Consider the following 21,028-nt stretch of genomic DNA (forward strand, 5'->3'; position numbering starts at 1 on the left):
ACTTTCTCTACTCCTTCCTCCTGGATGGCGCCGGCCCATCAGCTAGAACCTCATAGACCTATTCCTGTCCCAGGACAGGGGCCGAGGGAGAGGGTTCGGATAGTCCTGGGGTCAGCGTTGGGCCCAGCGGGATGCATAATATTTTCCAGTTCAATCTCCATGGGGCCCGCCCTGCCCCTAGCCCCATAACCGGCCTTATAGGGTCTGTCCTACTCTCCCAAAGAGTTCTGGGTGTGTAATCCCTTCTGCCAGGTGTTGTCTGCAGCAATGAGGGCAGGTTCAAATATCTAGCGCTTCCTTTAGAAAACTAGTGAATACCACAGGCTCGAGCCCCAATCCAAAATTTCTGGAGTCCCTAATTATCTTCCCTGGGAGCCCTTAAGAGGCAAATATTTCCCCACTCCCAAGCCCTGAATCTGTGTAGGGCTTCCATGGTGGGAAAGGGAACCCAGCATCATCTTGGGAAAGCATGCAACAATATGTATCCAAAGGGTTACCATATTTGAACATTCAAAAAAGAGGACACTCCACAAGGGGGAGGTATTTGCTCGCTCCCCCCCCACATCCCTGCCCCCATCCCAACTCCACCCCTTCCCCAAAGTCCCTGCCCCAACTCCGCCCCCTCCCTGCCCCATTGGACAGCTTCCCCAAATCCCCGCCCCGGCCCTGCCTCCTGCCCTGAGCCTGCCGCATTCCCCTCCCTCCCAGCCATGCGAAACAGCTGTTTCACGGCGCAAGCGCTGGGTGCTAGGGAGAAAAAGCAGGCACTCTCTCGAGGGATCAACATTCACTCTCCTTCTTGAATGATCAACTCTTCTTTGGGGATAAATAATAATGGCAAAATACCGGACATTTTAAAATATTTAAAAATTCCTCCTGGATGGCGATTTAGGAAACAAAAAGCCAGACATGTCCGGGAAAATACAGATGTATGGTAACCCTTGTATCCATGTTGTGAATAATAAGTAAGCACTGGCTCCTACCCCATGGTATCTTCAGCCGTGTCCTCCAACTCATTCCTCCCCCACTGTTGTGAATGACCAAATACAAGTGTCCCTTCAAAAGTTCCTTCCTCCCTCCCTCCTTGGCTATGCCCCACTCACATTTGGGGCAGCTGGTAGTGTTATCCCAGAGTCTTTGAGTGCACTCCATAGGTTCCACCTCCGAACCCATCTACGGTGATTCTCGCTGTTAGCGCTGGTATTAGGGCATCATTAGACTTCACTCCACCCTGGTTTTACTTCCCACAGCTCCAGCAGATGTTCACCACCTTGTCACTGCTTCACAGCAAGAAACTACCCCACTTCTTTGCAAAATCTTCCAGGAAAAAAGATCCACAGTACTTCACACCCTTGAGCGAAGTCCTTACCACTAAGCATGTGGCTATAACCCCCCCCCCCACACACACACACAAAAAGCACCGTTTTTTCTTTCTTTAGATTAAATGCCCTTGCCATACCCCCAACTCCAAAACCAGTAATGAATATTCGTGGTTGTGGTTAGGGTGACCCCCTCCCCCATGGTATACTCAATACAGCTCTGTTACCCAGCTATAACACAATAAGTAAAATAACAGTTTATTGAGCCAAAACCTAAAACTTAAAAGAATTTTAAACAAAATGACCCAAACGTTCATGCTGGGACAATGGGTAATAAAATGCAAATAAGCTTAGGCTCACTCTGTGTCTTCCCTCAGACACCAAAAGATGGCAGCAGAGAGCCCCATAGAGCTTCTGACCCTCTGGTGTTCTCAAGCAGCTCTGGGCTGCTCTTCCCCATGCTCACCAACAGGTGGCAGAGGTGAGCTCCCCCCAGCACAATCGGGCCACAGGCCAAACAGGTTGATTGGTCAAACACTGAAATAGATTGATTGAAAATGGCACCACAATGCATCATGGAAGTTGTAGTTGGGTTGCCTTATGCTCCCATTCTCTTCTATGGGCTCTCTGGCTAGACTACATTTTCCATGAAGCACCATGGCCAGGGATATTTATTATTGGTCGTTCACACCAGTGGGTGGCAAACTGAGTCAGAGCTGCCTATAGCATGAGATGGGGCAGTGGGTGTTTACTTAGCATGTGTATGGCTATATACAGTTGAGTTGTTATTGTCCTGCTTTCCTATGCTGATACCAGAATCCCCTTCCCTCTACAAAGCTCTTCTTGCTTCATACACAGACTCGGTGCTCATGAGGGGAGAAAGTATTTGCCTATTCAGTACGCCCAGGGGAGATGTTTAGTGATCCCAGAAAGTCTGGGTAGGGGGCTCGAGCCAGGAGTATATGTTACTTTTCAGAAGGAGTCTCTAGATATTTGAATTTCCACTAATTGCTGCAGCCAACACCCAGCAGCTGGGGTTATAAACTCTGGTTTTTCAGGGCTCCCATATTCTGATCAAATATCGACACAGACCCTTTGTGTGGCAAAATTTCATATGTAACCCCAATTTTCTTGCCAAAACTAGGGCATTTTTGAGCAGCTCTGATTGGATGGCTGCCATTCCCCTCGCCCATGTGGTCCCAGCCATGCCAGGAAGCGACGCCACAAAGGAAGAAAACTGGAAGGTGTCTTCAACAATCAGTTTAATCACAGATGGGATCACAAACCCCAAATGCTTCCAGCAATCAGCTGATGATGGTGGGCACCGTTAAGGGGATTTGGGTGCTTTAGCAACAAGTCTGGGTTGCTTTTGATTGTAACCTCAGCTTGGGATTCCCTGTGGCTCCCCCGGTGAAGAAAACTGAGTGAAAAGAGCTAATGAAGGCAGGCTGCAGTGAGGAAAGAAGTGCAAGTCCCAGGGCAGCAGCATGTATATGGGGGTGCTATCCTATCGGGGGAGCTGGGAACATGGCAATTGTGAAGGACTTGGACACAATACACTGAGTGGGCTATTCCAGAGGAAAGGGGCGGAGGAGGAGCAGAACAGAAGCAAGGGGCAGGTGTGCGTAGCTTTACTGGGTGGAAGATCATTGAACTGTTGCTGGGGTGACTGGAAGCCAGGGGCAGCGGAGGGGAGTTGGGATGGTGAATGTGCTACAAAACCAAGGGGTAGGGTCATAGAATCATAGAATATTAGGGTTGGAAGAGACCTCAGGAGGTCATCTAGTCCAATCCCCCACTCAAAGCAGGACCAGCACCAACTAAATCATCCCAGCCAAAGCTTTGTCAAGCCAGGCCTTAAAAACCTCTAAGGATGGAGATTCCACCACCTCCATAGGGAACCCATTTCAGTGCTTCACCACCTTCCTAGTGAAACAGTGTTTCCTAATATCCAACCTAGACATCCCCCACTGCAACTTGAGACCATTGCTCCTCGTTCTGTCATCTGCCACCTCTGAGAACAGCCGAGCTCCATCCTCTTTGAAACCTCCCTTCAGGTAGTTGAAGGCTGCTATCAAATCCCCCCTCACTCTTCTCTTCTGCAGACTAAATAACCCCAGGTGCCTCAGCCTCTCCTCGTAAGTCATACCCCAGCCCCTTAATCATTTTCGTTGCCCTCTGCTGGACTCTCTCCAATTTGTCTACATCCCTTCTGTAGTGGGGGGACCAAAACTGGACGCAATACTTCAGGTGCGGCCTCACCAGTGCCCAATAGAGGGGAATAATCACTTTCCTCTATCTGCTGGCAATGCTCCTACTAATACAGCCCAATATGCCATTGGCCTTCTTGGCAACTAGGGCACACTGCTGAGTCATATCCAGCTTCTACTCCACTTTAATCCCCAGATCCTTTTCTGCTTAGCCAGTTGGTCCCCAGCCTGTACTGATGCATGGGATTTTTCCGTCCTAAGTGCAGAAGTCTGCACTTGTCCTTGTTGAATCTCATCAGATTTCTTTTGGCACAATCCTCTGATTTGTCTAGGTCACTCTGGACCGTATTCATACCTTTCACCGTAACTACCTCTCCCCCCAGTTTAGTGTCATCTGCAAACTTGCTGAGGGTGCAATCCATCCCATCATCCAGATCATTAATAAAGATGTTGAACAGAACTGGCCCGAGGACCGACCCCTGGGGCACTCCACTTGATACAGGCTGCCAACTAGACATGGAGCCATTGATCACTGCCTGTTGAGCCCAACAATCTGGCCAACTTTCTATCCACCTTATAATCCATTCATCTAATCCATACTTTTTAAATTTGCTGGCAAGAATACTGTGGGAGACCGTATCAAAAGCTTTGCTAAAGTCAAGATATATCACATCCAGAGCTTTCCCCATATCCACAAAACCAGTTATCTCATCATAGAAGGCAATCAGGTTGGTCAGGCATGACTTGCCCTTGGTGAATCCATGTTGATTGATCCTGATCACATTCCTCTCCTCAAAAGTGCTTCAAAATGGATTCCTTGGGGACCTGCTCCATGATTTTGCTGGGGACAGAAGTGAGACTGACCGGCCTGTAGTACCCCGGGGTTCTCTTTTTTCCCTTTTTTAAATATGGGCACTATATTTGCCTTTTTCCAATTGTCCGGGACCTCCCCCGATCGCCACGAATTTTCCAAGATAATGGCCAATGGCTCTGCAATCACATCAACCAACTCCCTCAGCACCCGTGGATGCATTAGATCTGGACCCATGGACTTGTGTATGTCCAGCTTTTCTAAATAGTCCTTAACCTGTTCTTTCACCACTGAGGGCTGCTCACCTACTCCCCATGCTGTGTTGCTCAGTGCAGTCGTCTGGGAGCTGACCTTATCTGTGAAGACCCTTGGCAAAAAAAGCATTGAGTACTTTAGCTTTTTCCACATCATAGAATATCAGGATTGGAAGGGACCTCAGGAGGTCATCTAGTCCAACCCCCTGCTCAAAGCAGGACCAATCCCCAATTTTTGCCCCATCGTGTACACAGTGGTGATGATGGCAGGGCCCCTCTGCCCCACAGGGACTAGATGACATGCCCAGCTCTGAGGAGGACGGGGGATAGCAGCACTTGCACAAAACATTGGGGAATGGAAGAAGGGGTGTCCTGTATCCAAAAGATGATAAGCCCCCCTCTCCCCACAGCACAACACCCCGCACTGAGTCCCTGCCCTGCTTCCTGCAACACAGCGCCCCCTACTGAGCCCCCTGCCCCTCTCCCCACAGCAGTGTCCCCCACTGAGCCTTTCCAACCCACCCCCTGCAGAGTGTAGTGTGTGTGAGGTGGACGGTTTTCATCACCTCTTTACAGTGCCCCCTACTGACCTGGTGCTGCTTCTGCTTCTGCCCCAGAGGGCGCTCCTTGCATCCCACCCCTGCAGTGGGGCAGGGGCTCAGCTACGTACCCGAGACTGTAAAGTCAGGGCTGGAATGAAGGAGCAGCACAGGCCCCAATGCCCCTGGGCAGATGAGTGGGGGGAAGGGTCAGAGCAGGTGCTACTGGGTCGGGAGCACGTGGCAGGGCCTAGGGACAGCCCGGGAGTGTGCTGGGGAATCCCCTTCTCAGAGAGAATGGGGCACCGGCAGAGCTGTGGGTGGGGGGAGCCCAGGGCTGGGCTAGTGGGGGACAGAGGAAGAGGCTGCAGGGCAGGATTGGGGGTACTGGCAGAGCTGTAGGTGGGGGGAGCCCAGGGACTGGGCTAGTGGGGGACGGAGGAAGAGGCTGCAGGGCAGGATTGGGGGCACCGGCAGAGCTGTGGGTGGGGGGAGCCCAGGGCTGGGCTAGTGGGGGACGGAGGAAGAGGCTGCAGGGCAGGATTGGGGGCACTGGCAGAGCTGTGGGTGGGGGGAGCCCAGGGGCTGGGCTAGTGGAGGACAGAGGAAGAGGCTGCAGGGCAGGAAGAAGGTGCATCAGTAGAGCTTGGGGGGAGCCCAGGGCTGGGTTAGCGGGAGGCTGCAGGTCGGGGACACAGAGCTGGGGGTTTCCTGGGGCTATCTGTGCTGGCGAGGCGCGTTATCCCATCTGGCCACTGGGTGTCACTGTTACTTCCAGGATTCGTAGCTCTCTGGCTGGGAGGAAGCAGAGGGCTCAGAGTTAACCCCCTCTCCGCCGAGGGCCTTGGTGCCTCCTCCATACTGGGCCCGCCAGAGGTGAGGGCGGGGCGGGGCGCCAGTGGCTGATTAGCTGGGCTGGGTTCTGGGGCGCTGCTTTCTCTGGCTCCTTGTCTGCATGTCTCTCCAAGGCCTGCTGCAAATACATTTCCATACAAGAGTCCCTCACCCCCACAGCATAGAGGAAACTGAGGCACGGGGCTGGCAGTGATACCCCAGGACCACTGCCAGCCCATCTCAAACCCGGTCACCAATCATAGGTTTCTCCCTCTGGCCAATGTAGCCTTTCTCCCTCCCCCATATCGTCAGTGTTATCCTGGCTCCATACCCTACTCTTTCACAGCTCTAGACTTTGCTGCGTTGTTAACTCTGAAGCCTAGTGATTCCAGATTAAATGCCTGCATTGTTAACACTTTCATGGCTGATCATTTACAAATCTAGCTGATGTGCTCCACATCCTCCCCTCCAATGCAAAACTGCCCTCCGCCATGTTGGGTGCTGAGAGCCCCAACTGCCCCACACCCAAATCTCTGCAAAGTCATGTGCTCATTATAAAGCTCTTTTACATGGACAGTTTAGGGATTTCAATAGAAAGAAGATGACCTATTAGGGCAGTCCCCAGTCAGGATCAGGGCCCAGCACTGCACAAACACACACAGAGAGGCCCTGCCCTGAAGAACCAGATTTCACTGTTTGAAACCATCCCAGTTCTAATCTCTCTGCTGCTTCCCACCCAGTGGTGAGATGCAGGTCCCAGTGGGGAGAGGTGCAAGAACTGTTTATACAGGGATCTTTTGCCCACCACTAAGATGCAGCCATCTGTGGGATGTGTCACAGAGGCTGTTTATACAGTGATCCCTCACCCAGTGCTGAGATGCAGCTACCTCTGGGGAGGAGCCCAGCATCTGTTCTACACCTGCAAATTATTTTAGGACCCAAAGCGATGGTGAATGAGCACAGCCAACAGTAGGAGGCAGAATGGATGCACCAGAAGGGGTGGGAGAATGGGACCCAGGTTCTGATACCACAGAAACTCAGTGGGCTCCCTTCCTAGGGTTAACCAACCCCAAGCCTGCTTAGCTTCAGGGCTGTGCAGAGCTCATGGTCTGGGGATCAGAGAGTGACTCACTTGGGATCTTGGCCTTCCCCCCACCCCCATCCCTGACCCAGGGCAGCCTCGGCTTTGTCCCCTGCCAGGAACGGGGAGGGAATTGGGGCTGAGTCAGTCGGATTCCGGGAGCCCTGGCTCCAGGGAGACAAAGGGAGGAAGCAGGGGGCACCGACCCCAGCCCCAGCCTGCCTCTGTTGGGCGTGAGGCATCCAACATGGCACTGAGTCACCACCATCCCCCTGGTCCTTTCCCTCCCACCCCCCTCCAGCTCTGCTGGTGTCCCTCAATCCCAACCTGCAGCCCCCTGCCCCACATCCCACATGGGGCAGGGAGGGGCTGGGACCGAGAGACAGAAACTCCCGGGGGAGCCGTGTGAGGGTCACCCAGCTCAGCCAGGACTCCCTGCTCTCCCCAGCCTTAACAGCGGTCTGAGATCCCAGTGCCTCTCCCCCTTCTCCCCTTCCAGGGGCATGCCCAGGGTGCCAGGCTGGAGGTCCCACTCTGAGCCCATCACTGACCAAGAGAAGTATGTTAGCCACAGCCGAGAGGGCAGTGGCCATGAACAGCCCACATACACACACACCCTGCGCTACTGGCCCCTCAACCCTGACCTGCAGCCCCTGCTAGCCCAGCCCTGGGCTCCGTGCACCAGGTGTGGATTCTGCCAGGCTGCAGTGTGTGTATATGCTGCATTCTCCACCCCCCCTCTGACTCCCCAGCTATATTTAGGGGCTCCTCCCCATTGCTTAGCTGCAGTTGCTGGGTGCATTTATGAGGCAGGGAAGGTCATGAAGGCGGTTCTGGGGCTCCACATGCAGAGCAAACCCAGCCAGTGAGAAGAGGAGAGGCTGGGGACCTGCCCCAGACACTAACTAAAGTGAAAATGAGCAAGAGCCACGATTTTGTACTCATGGAAAGTGTCAGGGGGCGGGGGTGTGGATGGATGGGTGTATTGGGGGATGGGTGGATGGAGAGATGTATTGGGGGATGGATGGAGAGGTGTATATGGGGATGGTGGAGGAGTGTATAGGGGGATGGAGGGGTGGAGGAGTGTGTATGGGGATGGATGGCGGGGTGTATTGGAGGATGGATGGAGGGGTGTGCGTGGGGACAGATGGAGGGATGTGTACATGGGTGGGTGGATGCCTAGATGGATGGGTGTGTAGGGGCTGGCTAGATTAGGTCCAGAAGCAGGGAGTTAGGGGGCTAGCCAGTGTTTTGACCCCATAATGCCTGCCATATTGAACTCTTTGGTGAGCTCTGCACTGGTAGGAGATGCCAGATGGGCCTGAACCTCCCATTTATCCTTAGAGCAGGTGCAGCAGGGTCAGCTCCCCCAACCATGACATTTTAATTATGAAGCGGAGGAGTGGGGTCTAGTGGGTAGAACCGCAGAGGAAGGGTATGGTGGGGTGAGGTGAGGTGAGGTGGGGTGGGTTAATAGCTAGCACACCTGGGTTCTATTCTCGGCTTTGCTTTTAATTGGCTGTGACAGAGCCCTATGTCCTCCCTGTTCCTCGGTTTCCCCCTTGTACATAAGAAGCCTGCTGTCAGACACAGAGGTGGGGAGGGCTCATTCCCTGTCAGACATGTCATGTCGCACAAGTAGGAGCTGCCAGGATGGGCAAAGGGGCCTGGGACTCGCCTTCCCATCCAGCCTCACCCCCACATCCACCTCAGGGCCACTCCCCCGATTACTGTTCCATGCTAAAAAGCAGTCTCCCCACCCCCACCCTGTCATGTTCTCTTTCCCCAGCCCTAGTGCCCCAGCCATGTTGTTGCTCTTCCCCCTCCCCCCTCCTTCATGCTCTCCTTCCCTGCCCAGTTCTCCTTGACCCTTCAGGTAACACCCCTCTGCTACCTATTTCTTTCCCTTCCTGCCAGGAAACCCCCCTCTCTACCCCAAAGCCTCATGATGGCCAACCTTCCAGGAGAATGTGTGTGACATAGCACATGGCACCGGGGTGAGGGCAGATCAGGATCTGGATCGGGGCAGGGACCTGGGGGACAGATAGGGGTGGGGGTGGATTGGGATTGTATTTACTTGGGTTAGGGATCTAGGGTGGCAGACAGTTAGTGGTAGAATCTGGGGCAGCTGATTGGGGTGCAGTGAATTCTAGCAGCCCAGTGATCTCTCAGCCAGTCCCAACCCAAGATGCCAGTGAGCCAAGCTCTTGGAGGAAGCCTTTTATTTGTTAATACAAGAATAAAAATTCTGCAATAAATACCATCTAATAAATAATATTTCCAAATAAATAAATATTAATATAGACATACCAAGAAAAACACAACCCGGTGGGGGAATGTGGGGGGTGGAGAAGGGCAGGGTCACAGGCCCTTAACCCTGATCCCACATCTGGAGCATGGGCAGGGAGGTGGGCAGCAGGGCCTATGCCAGATAAAGAGCCCCCACAACTGCCCAAATGCTACGTCTGCGACAATGTAAACTTTAAGGAAATGCTGCATGTGTCATGGCATGAGATGGCAAAGGGATATTGCCCCACCCCTTCCTGGTTTAGCTCCCCTGCTTTCCTGGTCCTCATGGGTGTTTTGTCAGGAGGTGGGGCCAAAAGATGCATCAGCATTGCACTTGGAGAAGCGCTGGAGGTCTGCTTTCAAATCCTACCCCTATTTTGGACCCCAACCTTTCCTCTTCCAAATCTCGCCCCTTCCTGGTTTGGACCCCAACCTTTCCTCTTCCAAATCTCGCCCCTTCCTGGTTTGGACCCCAACCTTTCCTGGTTCAACATCTGCCCCTTCCTGTTTTGGACCTCAATTTTTTCTGTTTCATTCCCCCTCCCCCTTCCTGTTTTGGATCCCCAGACTTTCCTGTTTCACACCCCGATCCTTCCTATTTCTCGTCCCTCTTGGCCCACGATGCTGCAGTGTCATGGGGTGAGATTGCCCCATTTGCAGGTGTGACCGGAGGGCTGGTGCTGGTGGCATTGCCTATCTCAGCCCCTGCCCCCAGCCATGAGGGAAGTGATGCATGGAGAGCAGAGCTGGAAGCACCCAAAGAAACATGGAGGCCAGGCTGCAGGCCAGTGTCAGGGGCTCTGAACCTGAGGAAAGGCTGGATGAGTCCAGGTCTCCGTGCATGAGAGCAGGGGAGGGGGACGCAGAGGAAGAATTGGATCAAACCAGAGGTACAGAGTATGACGCAGCAAGAGACAAAGCCAGACAAGGCTTAGGGCTGCCCACGGTAAACAGACAGTGCTGACTGCTGCCCAGAGCACATGGGGGTAGGGTTTATTGTTGCTCTGGGTGAAAGGGGAAGGGGTTATTGCTGTCCAGATCTGGGGGTGGGGCTTATTGCTGCTCTGGGCTGTACTGGGGGAAGGAGGGTTATTTCCCTGTTTTGGAAAGCAAATAGGTCCCTTGCTAGAGAATAAGAAAAAGGCGGGGGGAGGGAAGGAGAAGGATGGGGACGTGCTGCATGGCATAACAGATGGGAAGGAGGCTGGGAACCATGGAAGGGAGGGAGAGGGGTAAGGGGTGGGAGGCACAGTGGGGCCTGGGTTTGGAGGTTCGGAAGATCTGAGGGGAGGGGAAAGTCAGCAGCCCCTTATCTTGAGGCACAGCATGATGAGTGGAGTGGGCAGATGTCCTGTACCTCGAGGCACAGCGTGGTGATGGGGTGTGGGGGGGCAGGGGTCAGAAACCCCTAGCCTCGAGGCGCAGCATGAGGGCGGCAGGCGGCACCTTCTTCTTAAGGCGGTTGAAGTCCTTGGCGGAGCGCCACAGCCAAGTCTGCAGCTCCTTGAGCAGCCAGAAGTCATCCATCTTCTTGAGGAAGTCGTTGTGGGAGCTAGTGGCACCCGGCCCCTGGGCCCAGGTGGGGTCGGTGCTGCCCAGTGGGCTGGGCAGCGGGTAGCCCAGCGAGGACATGACGCTGGCAATGCTCACCACCAGGCCCTGCAGGCTGGTGCAGAAGTGGCCCAGGTTCTGGCGCAGCTCGGCCTTGGCCACCTGCCCATCCATGCCACGCAGGTAGCACAGCAGGTGCGTGTAGGCCCGGTAATTGGCTGCCAGCCGGGCATTGTCATTCAGGCTGCGCCACAACTCAAAGTCCACAGTGGCACTGGGCACCATCTCGGCCCTTGTCATCCGGGGAGGGTTGAAGTCTGGCTCATTGAAGGGGGGGCCAAGGTAATTCAGCTGCAGTGGGTGAGAGAGGGGAGAGAGGTCATTAGATTCACACAAACAGAACCCAATGCGACCCTCGGACACTCCTGCTGGGGTCAGGCCTGACCCAAGGACGGCCAGAGACTCTGAGGGGATCAGCATGGGGACACCCCAGCTGCCACTTGGCCCTCCTAAGTGGCCCCAAGGAGATGTCCAGCAGAGGAGACACGGGAACAAATCCCTCTTGGGAGAGGATGGGGGTAAAGGGGAGGCACCGGAAGGGGCCAGTGATACTCAAGAGCCCTACAGCTCAGCCCTGTCCATTGCTGGAAGGAGATCCTCAGTCATGGGGCATAGTGCAGCTGGGTGAGGCTGGGAGCGACCGGGGGCATTTGTGGCCTTTAGCCCTGGCCCTGCAGCTTCGGGATGGAGTGCTGCCTGCGGGAGTACATGGTGAGTAGGTCTGAATCGACCTCTCTCCCAAGTCCACGGGCTCCCTAAACCCCTCAGCTGGTGGCTTCTAGCCCAGGAGGGCATGGCTTCTTCTCCCGGCATAACTGGCTGCCAAGTGGGTGCCCCTGGTGAAGACAGACACGGAGGGCCTGTCCCTGGCCAGGTGCAGGGGACAGGAGGCTGTGGCTCTGGAGTGAATGCCATGAGGATAACAGGCTTTGGCCCATGCACCAAAGGGCTCAGTGCCAGGCCCTGCAGAAAGAGGATGTGGGGGGGGGAGGGATAAAAGTCTGTGGGACCGGAGCCCCTCAGCCCCACAGCCAGAGGGTATTGCCAACCAAGGCAGGGGCATGGAGTCGGGGAACCCCTGTGGGGGGCAGAGGAGGAGATAATGGGGGCTGGAGTGGGAACACTGGCACCAAAATGCCATGAGGTGGGGGAAGCACTGCTGGGCCTTGGGGGTAGTAAGTCTCGGGGACTGTGGCTCCCGGAAAGGGCTGCCTCTGCCCCGTCATGAGCTGTGGAATTTCCTCTGCCCCCTGGCACGGGCGAGGACACTTCAGAGCACGGCGGCCGGCTCTCAGGAATTCCTCCAGGGATGATGGAGGGAAGGGGGGGCCCTGTCTCACAGGTGAGGCCCTAATGACGGGGCTGGGAAGCGGCAGGAGGAACCGGCTGGTGGCCCCAGGGATGAGGTAATTTACGTGCGGCTGAGTGGGGAAGAGGAGGTGAACCAAGGCCATCGGAGTGCTCTGGAGAGGGGGGTCCTTTTCCCCCCCAGACAGTGAAAGGGGGGGCAAGGGGCGTGTTCACCGCCTGGGCCTATGCACAGGATGGAGAACAATGCCGGGCTGGGGAAACTATTCAGCCCCAGCACCCTCCCTCTCACATGCTGACCCCTCTCATCTCATGCAGGCACATGCTGACCCCCCTCGCCCTACGCAGACACATGCTGACCCTCTTCGCCCCACATGCTGACCCCCCCCACCCCACGCAGACACATGCTGACCTCCACATACTCATTCTCACACGTACATTTCACATGAGTGCACATTCTCACTCTCAGGTACTTCCACACTCCATACACACAAGCAGTGACACACACTCCAACATGCATGCCCACTGTCTCACACACATACATCCCACACATACCCATCCTGCATACCTGCATATTCTCACCCCCACATCTGCACAGTGACACACACCATGCCCCCACTCACCCCCATACACACTGACACACCAACACATACTGACATGCACAACCACACACACATACTGTCACACATGCAGCCCCAGACACGGGCACACCCACACACCATTTTCACCCTCAACACATGTGCTCACTCTCTCACACATGCTTGCTAACATGCCTCCACACATGCAAATTCCCATAGCTATCCTCCAAACTGCTACCCCCCTGCCTCCCCACATCCAGGGATTCCCCGTCCCCCAGGATGGCATGGGGAGCAGCCCCCGCAGCAGCAGGGGAGCCCTAGCAGGGATTCAGGGAGAATCAGGGAGTGGAAGGGAGGTGTGTCACCGCTGCAGGTGGGGCGGCATGGGCACCTGAACAATCTGACAAGCTCAGGAGATGAATTAATTTCCTCAGTGTTGCCCGGAGGCAAATGGAGACATCTCTCCCCGTCCGTTGCGCAAGCCTAAGCGGAAGCTGGTGGGGGTGCAGAGACAAGGTGAGCACCCTAGGATGGGGGAGGGAACGGGAGCAAAGGGGGAAGAGGGGGAGACATACACAGAGGTGTGTTGAGGAGGCAGACACAGAGTGAGCTGGAGTGAAAGCAGAGAGACTGAAGAGCACTAACATGCACTGACATGTGAACATGGGAGCATGCCTCACACATGTGACCAGAAGGAGAGAGCTGAAACAGACACACAAGCTGGGTTTCCCCCTGCTGAGTGCCCTCCAACCCTACCCCATGACCCTAGAAGAAAGGGGAGCTCTAGCAAAGGCCAAGGACACCTCCAGGTGCAGACAGCTGACAAGGGATGTCATGGGATCAGGTCCTACACTGGGGCTGCTGAGTTGGATTAACCACTGGAGAACTCAGACAGCCCTAGACTTTAAGGCCAGAAGGGGCCACTGAGATCATCTAGTCGGATTTCCTGCATAACCCAGGCCAGAGAGCCATCCTTGGGATTTCCTGTCTCCAGCCCAGAACTGCTGCACTAGAGCAGATCCTTTAGAAAGAGCCCCACTGTGACAAGAAAGAATCCAGGGAGAGGAACCTGCTCGCTATGCCCTGTGGGAAACTGCCCCAAAGGATGGCACATTGCTTAGAGTCTGGCGACCTACTGAACAATTGTATCAAGTGTCCAAAAATGGTCTTTCATCTCAGATATGGATATTTTCACCCTCTAATGTTCATTTTTTCAAAATTTTCCATTTTTCATCGTCCCCGCCCCCACCCATGAACATTTGAGGTTGGGTTTTTAAAGGTTTTCCTCTCTCACCTGCATTTTCTGTGTCAAAATGGAAACACAATGAAAGGAGGAGGGGGAAATTGAACATTTTCCAACCCAAACATTTTTGATAAAAATGTGTGAAGAATTTGGAATAAAAAATGAAAGTGCTGCCGAGTGACACTTACTGTGAACTTGCCAGTAGTATTCACAGAGCCTCTGAAAGGGTTGCGCCTCGTTCCCAGCCTGAGCGTTGCTGACTTCTGCCTTTGCTAGTTTAAAGAGCCCTCCCACATCAGTATCATCTTCCCATCTAGGTACTTACTGATGAGGGTCAATCACCCCTTAACCTTCTCTTCAACAACCCCAGTAGATAAATACCATCCCACAGACTTTCCCAGAGTTCGCCTCATTCTTGTCGCTCTTTCCTGAACCCCGTCCAGTTTTTCTGATATGGTCACCAGAACCAGACACACTGTTCCTGTAATGGCCTCACTAATGCCATACACAGAGGTAACACCACTTCCCTGCTCCCACTGGACATTCCTCTGCTTGTGCAGCCAAGGATCATGTGAGCTATAGCATTGCACTGGGAACTCATGTTTGTTTGGTTATCTACCATGACCCCCTAGTCCTTTTCATTCAAAGACACAGTCCCTCCTCCAGTATGCATGACCGACATCTAGGAACAAAGAATGTATGTTCCTGCATTTGGCTCGGTTAAAACATACCTTGTTCACACGGGCCCAGTTTACCAAGCAATCCAAATCAATCTGTCTAACTAACTTGTCACCATCAGAATTTACCACTGCCGATTTTGGTGTTATGTGCTAACTTTATCACCAGTGATTTTGTATATTCTTCCAGATCAATGATAAAAATATCGAATGGCTTTGGGCCAAGAGGGGATCCCTGCAGGGCCCCAACAGAAACACCCCTATTGGATGAGGATTCCCCAGTTATAATTAATTTTTCAGCTCTATCAGTTAGCCAGTTTCTAATCCATTTAATATGGGCTAGGCTGATTCTGCACAGTACTGTTTAATCAGATTATCCTGCGGGAATAAGCCAAATGCCTTACAGATACCAATGTATGTTACGGCAGCACAGTTATCTTCATCCATCAAATTTGTGATTGCAACAAAAAACAGGATATCAGGTTTGTCTGACAAGCTCTATTTTCCAAAACATGGCTCCCTGGCATTCATCATGGTACCACCCTTTAATTCTTTGTTATATCCCATTTAAGCCTTTCCATGATTTTGCCCGGGATCAGTGCCAGGGTAACTGGCCTATAGTTACCCAGGGTTTCTTATAACCCATTGGCACAAAACTCTAAAGAGGGAAGGGAAATCTACAGGTCAGGGTGGACAATATCCATGGGAAGTTTTGCCATTGGACATTGCCAGGGAGATGTGGCTAGAAGGGCCCATTAGTCTGATCCAGTGTGGTAGGAATACAAGGCTTGATGGGCCCAAGGGTCTGATTTGGCCCAGCATGGAGGAAGGACATACAGATTGGATGGGCTTGTGGGTCTGGTCTGCCAGAGCCGGGTGGAGAGGGATACCAGGCTGGATAGGCCCATGGGTCTGATGCGGGCGGTGTCCCCCGTTGCCATGGTTGGGTGCCTGTTCTGTGCGTGGTGGAGCGTGGCCCAGCCGGGGCGTCTCCCAGGCGAGTTCTGACACACGGGCCTCACCTCACCCCATGGAGAGACAGCACAACAGAGTGTAAACAGTGGGAGACTCCCCCGGTGCCCCAGGACAGGGAGGGGGCATGATGCAGGGCATCCTGCCAGGGCTAGAGCCACACAGCGGGGAGGGTGTGAGCTCGGAGATATGCATGACAGAGCGGGGGCAGGTGGGTGCAGACAGGGAGAGTGGGAGCCCCAGCTCCCCAGAAGGGGATGTCGGTGGGGGTCTGTGTGTGTGGAGAACTGGGCCAAGAATAGAGAGGGGGCTGGGGATGGGAGACAGAGACCCCCAATCAGGGAGAGGCAGAGGATTTGCAGCTCCTTCCTCTACTCCAAGAGCTGTCTTCCGACTCAGCCCCCAGACCACATCAGTATGATGCAGAGCCGGATCCTATAACAGAACATGCCTCAGCCATTTGTCATCCTTGCTCCCTCGTGTGCTGCAGGGTGGGGGGAGATTGAGTTACAACCCCCCCAGCTCCCCTGGGGTGGGAGAATCACTTTTGGGAGCCTGTCATTTACCAAGACCCCCCAAGGAGGACAGAAAGGAATCAACCCTCCCTCACCCCTCCGGGGAGACATCTAAGTTGGGGGTGGGAGGAGAACAGAGAGTGCACAGGAGGCATGGGAGTGAGAAAGGGGCAGGAGAGATGAGCGGGAGAGCTGAGGACAGGCAGGGTTGGGTGAGGAAAGGGGAGATGGGATCACAGGGCTATGCCCTGCTCCATAGCCCTCCCTGTACTCACATAGGTGCCGGCGAGTGTGCGCAGCTGGTGTTCCAGATACCTGGTGAGGTCGTATGTCTTCTGGATGGACTGACCAGCGCCCACCTCGTCTGTGCTGTTCAGGGCGGGGACCGCGGGCAGGTTCCACAGTGCTGCGCACAGGAAGGCAAAGATCCCCCAAGAATCTCCTGCAGGGAACACAATGACCAGCTCAGGGGGCTCTTTGACGCAGGCAAGGGCAGAGCCTATCTCTGTTGAGCCCCGCCCACCCCAGCAGGGGCGCTGGGACATTGGGGAAGAGGAGGAGCCTGTGACTGCCCAGACCTGCCCTCATCAGCAGAGGGCACTGTGATGCCAGAGAGAGGGTGGTGTTTCCTCTGCCCAGCTCCATCCTTCCCAGCAGGGGGTGCTGTGACATTGGGGAGGAGGAGGAACCTATGGCTGCCTACTCCCACCCTCTCCAGCGGGAGGTGCTGTGACATGAATGTGTCTCTGGAGCTGTCACCCCATTGTTCTGCCCCAGGGCTGTGTTCAGGTTGGGTCTGAATGTGCTCTGGCTGGCGGTAGAGGAGAGGCAGATGGGGTGCACTCTCTGGGGCCATCTAGGCCAGTTCCCCAGCCCAGCACCCCGGGGAGGCAGGAGGTATGTCTCTCACACCTTGTCTCATGTTCTCCTCCCCACCACCCTGAATGGCCTCCAGCCCCAGCTGCTCAGACAGGTATTTTTATGGGTGTCTCACACACCTGTTTCAAATGAGCCATAAAGCCTGTAGAGCACTCAGGGAAGAGCTGGGAGCAAGAGGCAGATGCTGTGGGTGTCAGGGAGTCAAGGCCCAGCTGGTCTAAAAGGCCTTTTCAGGTGTGCCTGGCTGTCTCCAATCCCCGCCACCTGCCCAGTCCAGGTTTGAATATCTCTGCTGGGTCCCAAGCCCCAAGGGAAGGGGGGGAACAGAGGGTTCAGAACTGGAGGTGGGTGCTGCAGGGCCCATCGGGAGCTCAGCAGCTGTCAGGGATTCAGGGTGGTTAGAGCTCTTGGGGCTTTAAGGCGTAGGGAGCTGTCAAGGTTTGTAGGCTTAGAGGTTCGAGAGCATGGTGATTTCAGTCTCCAGAACCATGCAGCGTTCCACTGTCTCACTGCAGCTCCGCTGGGCTTGGCAGGAAGGAGCTGTAAAGGGAGACACGCCTGCGTAGGCTGCTGGCTCTTGGCCATGGAGGGGACATGCCCATTACTCGTGCTGGTGCGTGAATCCTGCTCAGGAAGGTGATTCTCACCTGCGATGAATCACCCATGAGACACAAAGCCCAGGCCCTGGCCACTTGCACGCTTCATTAAAGAGCATCCTGCAGCACTTTGCCTTACTCAGGTATTCACACCGTGCCCTGGACCAATCCCAACCTGGGCAATTCCATTCTGCCTCACTACACCTCTTGCACTTCTTATGGAGATGGCCTCTCCTAGACAGCATCACAGTTGATAAACTGCGGATAAACAGCTCCAAGCCCCACTCTAGAAGAGGCTGCATCTCAGCACTGCATGAGTAATCCCTGTTTATACAGCTGCTGGGCCCCAACCCAGAGGTGGCTACATCTTGGCACCAGACAAGGGATCCCTGTATAAACAGCTGCTGCATCCTCCCAGAGGCAGCTGCATCTCAGTTATTTTAACTAAGCCAGGACCAGCCACACTCCATGGACAATATGGCTACTCTCAACATCACAGCATCAGTGGGTATAGCACTTGGATCCTCCTACTGATGAAGCCCAAGTGTGGGACACTGAGCTAATGGAGAATCCCCATTTGCTATGAGAAGTACAGTGCCTATGACACACAGCTGAACAGTTCCAATTCAGCCCAGCAGATGGCAACAGTCTCATACACCCCCGGCTCATGACAGTGCTGACATGCAATTTGCCCCTGTACTTTTAAACAGGGAGTGATGGGAATAGAGTCAAATGAATCGGAAACGACATCAGGCAGTGACTTCATAGCATGAGATCTCTCCTTGCCCCAATGCCCCTGCAAAGCAATCAATAGGCTAGCAGCTTGCTAATGAGTTATGGTAAGCTCCATACTGACTGGCTGAGGCCTCTCTGATGTCACAGCCTCCCCACACATTAACAACAGAAACATGCTGGACATGTTGTAAAACAGTGACTGGAATTTAACTAATCGGAGGGAGTGAAGGGTAAGGGGAGGGAGGGCTGGGGGGGGGGCAGGCAGCAAGCAGGCCCCTTCCGTCCTGCCCCGCTGCCTTACCTCCCTTTCATCCCCTCTGCACCCTGCCAGCAGCTTGGGGGCCGGAATGCACTCCTGCCAACTCTTAATTGAAAAAGTGTGTCATGCTTGCAGAGCTATTTTCCAGAGCTGGGGTTGGCAGAGCCCACAGATTTCTAACCCAGTGTGGGGAGGGGCTAGACAGCAAGGGCCAGGCCAAGAGCCAAGTCAAGGAGTCACCTGCCAGAGGGTTCTGTTTCCACAGCCTCCCTTCTTCTCTGGCCCACCTCTCCCCTCACCCTCTGCTCCCTGAACCATTCCTCTCCCGCCTCCTTCCCTGGTTTCCTCTCCCACTTGGCCCCTCCCCTGTTCCCCATCACCCTCCTCCCCCCATCCTTCCCTCCCCTCCCCTTCTTCCCCCCCCCCCCCGGCCCCCTGCAGTGAACCTTCTGGCAGCCCCTCCCTGCCTGTTTGGCAGGGCAGAGCGAGTGCTGGAACATGGGCCTAGAGTGGAGTTGGCCCCAGTTCAGGGGAGGAAACAGGCAGCCCATTAAAGCGAGGTGTCACATGTTCCTTCACCTGGGTCACTTGGCCTGTGCAGTCACTGCACTTTCCCTTTAAGAGCCCAGTCTGCTTAGCTGCCTGGGAGGCACAGACCCAAATGCTGCAGCCAGCACCTTCCCTAGTGTTGTGCATGTGTGTAGGGGTGGGGAGGACATGCGCTCCTACCTTGGTGCTGACCAGCCAGGGAACCACCAGGAGAGGCCAAAGGGCCCAGCTAGCCTGACGTTGCCCCACCCCTGATACACTGTGAGAGACCAATGGGCACATCTACTCTGCTGTCCCTCAACGCGCTGCTGCACCAGATCACACCAGGGCTTGTCTAGCCCCCATCCCTCACTGTGCCATGCTGGATCAGAGCAATAAGCCCCCTAGATCAGTACCCCATACCCATTCCCTCTTACATTGAATCAGACAATGGGCTTATAGCTCAGTATCCCCTTTCCTACCAAGCCCAGATCAGACCAACCAGCCCACCCAGCATGATATTCCCTCTCTCCCTCCAGCCCAGCTACTACCTGTCAGACCAAAGGGCCCATCTAAGCTGGTATCTCTCCCCACAGACACCAGGTTGGATCAGACCAGTGGGCCCCTCTAGCCCAGTACCATTTCCCATCCTGCTGTGCTGGATCAGACCAATGGTCCCCAGACTGATATTCTGCCTCCATCTGTTTCATACAGATGTTGCAAACCACCCAATGCACCTTACTACACCATCCTGTGCCATGGTGCCTAATTCTTTCCTGTTCCCCAGCTGGGGATCAGCTCAGGCCCAGAAGCCTGAGAGTGCAGAGCTCACCTAGCTCCCCTCCCTGCAATCTCTCCCTATTCCCATGAGCCTATACCCCCTCTTGTGGGAGTGCAGTGAGCTCTCTGCCTCAGGACCAACCTGCAGCAGTGAGTCCCACAGGCGGAGGCTCAATTAGGAACAGTTGACTGAGTGCCCCTTGATCATGGGTGAGAGCTCCATCCCAGGCCCTTGCGCACATCTCCACACACAAGCCTGAGTCTCTCTCCTCTCCTGGCACATCCTCATGCTGGGGAGCAGGCCCTGTCTCTTCCTCATTCTGGTCTTTCCCTCCCAATCGCAGCCAGACACTTTTGTGCCTCCCCACAGACCCCATTGCTCATGGGGGATCATGGTGCCTGGCTCTTTTCCCAGCTGACTCAGGGCCTGTCAGTGCCTACAGGTAACTTCTTTGCAGCATGGAGTTCGGGCTGCCAGAGTGCCTCCCCTGCACCTGCCCTGCAGCAGTTGAATTCGAGGGAAGGTCTGGAGGGAATATGCCTCAGATTGTCCCCATGTCCTAATTAAAATAATCACTGGCTGGTGTTAACACATGTTCCCCAAACCTCAGAAGACTGGGTGCCCCCTTCAGGCAAATGCAACTAATAGCATCTGCCTTGTGATTAAAGGCCTACCCGTATAATCTTACAGCTGAAAAATATGCTCCCCCTAACTTTCTGATGTGCTCTGACCAGCAGTGAAAGAGTTAACAATGTTGACACTTAAAGTGGCATCTTGGGCATGTGAGTGAGTGCCCAGTGAAACCAGTAGGGCGGTTCACACCTCAGAACCTTTGTCTCGGGCTCTCTGCAAACTCAGGCTGCATCAATTAGACTTGGTTCATATTTACAAGGTTTTCTTCCCAGCCAGAACAGCTGGAGTCTTACTCTTTTAAAATGAAAGCTGCCCCCCCACCCCGGGAACAATTGGGATGCCTGTTTATCTGCCCATAGCCCCCTGTTATCCCAGT

At 54.4% G+C, this 21,028-nt stretch overlaps 1 protein-coding gene across 1 annotated transcript in view; it reads right to left on the bottom strand.

The window, feature by feature from the left end:
• Positions 1-9,304: 9,304 nt before the first annotated feature.
• CLCF1 (cardiotrophin like cytokine factor 1) overlaps positions 9,305-21,028 on the bottom strand; it is a 39,609-nt gene continuing 27,885 nt past the window's right edge. The window contains exons 2-3 of the mRNA XM_048852938.2: positions 16,517-16,683; positions 9,305-11,239 (exon numbers count right to left, since the gene is read on the bottom strand). Coding sequence (XP_048708895.2) covers positions 10,736-11,239; positions 16,517-16,683 — 671 coding nt within the window. The 3' untranslated portion in view covers positions 9,305-10,735. The remainder of the gene's footprint in view (positions 11,240-16,516; positions 16,684-21,028) is intronic.

This window comes from Caretta caretta, chromosome 6 (assembly GCF_965140235.1).
Source record: "Caretta caretta isolate rCarCar2 chromosome 6, rCarCar1.hap1, whole genome shotgun sequence".
In the NCBI taxonomy this organism is placed as follows: domain Eukaryota; kingdom Metazoa; phylum Chordata; order Testudines; family Cheloniidae; genus Caretta; species Caretta caretta.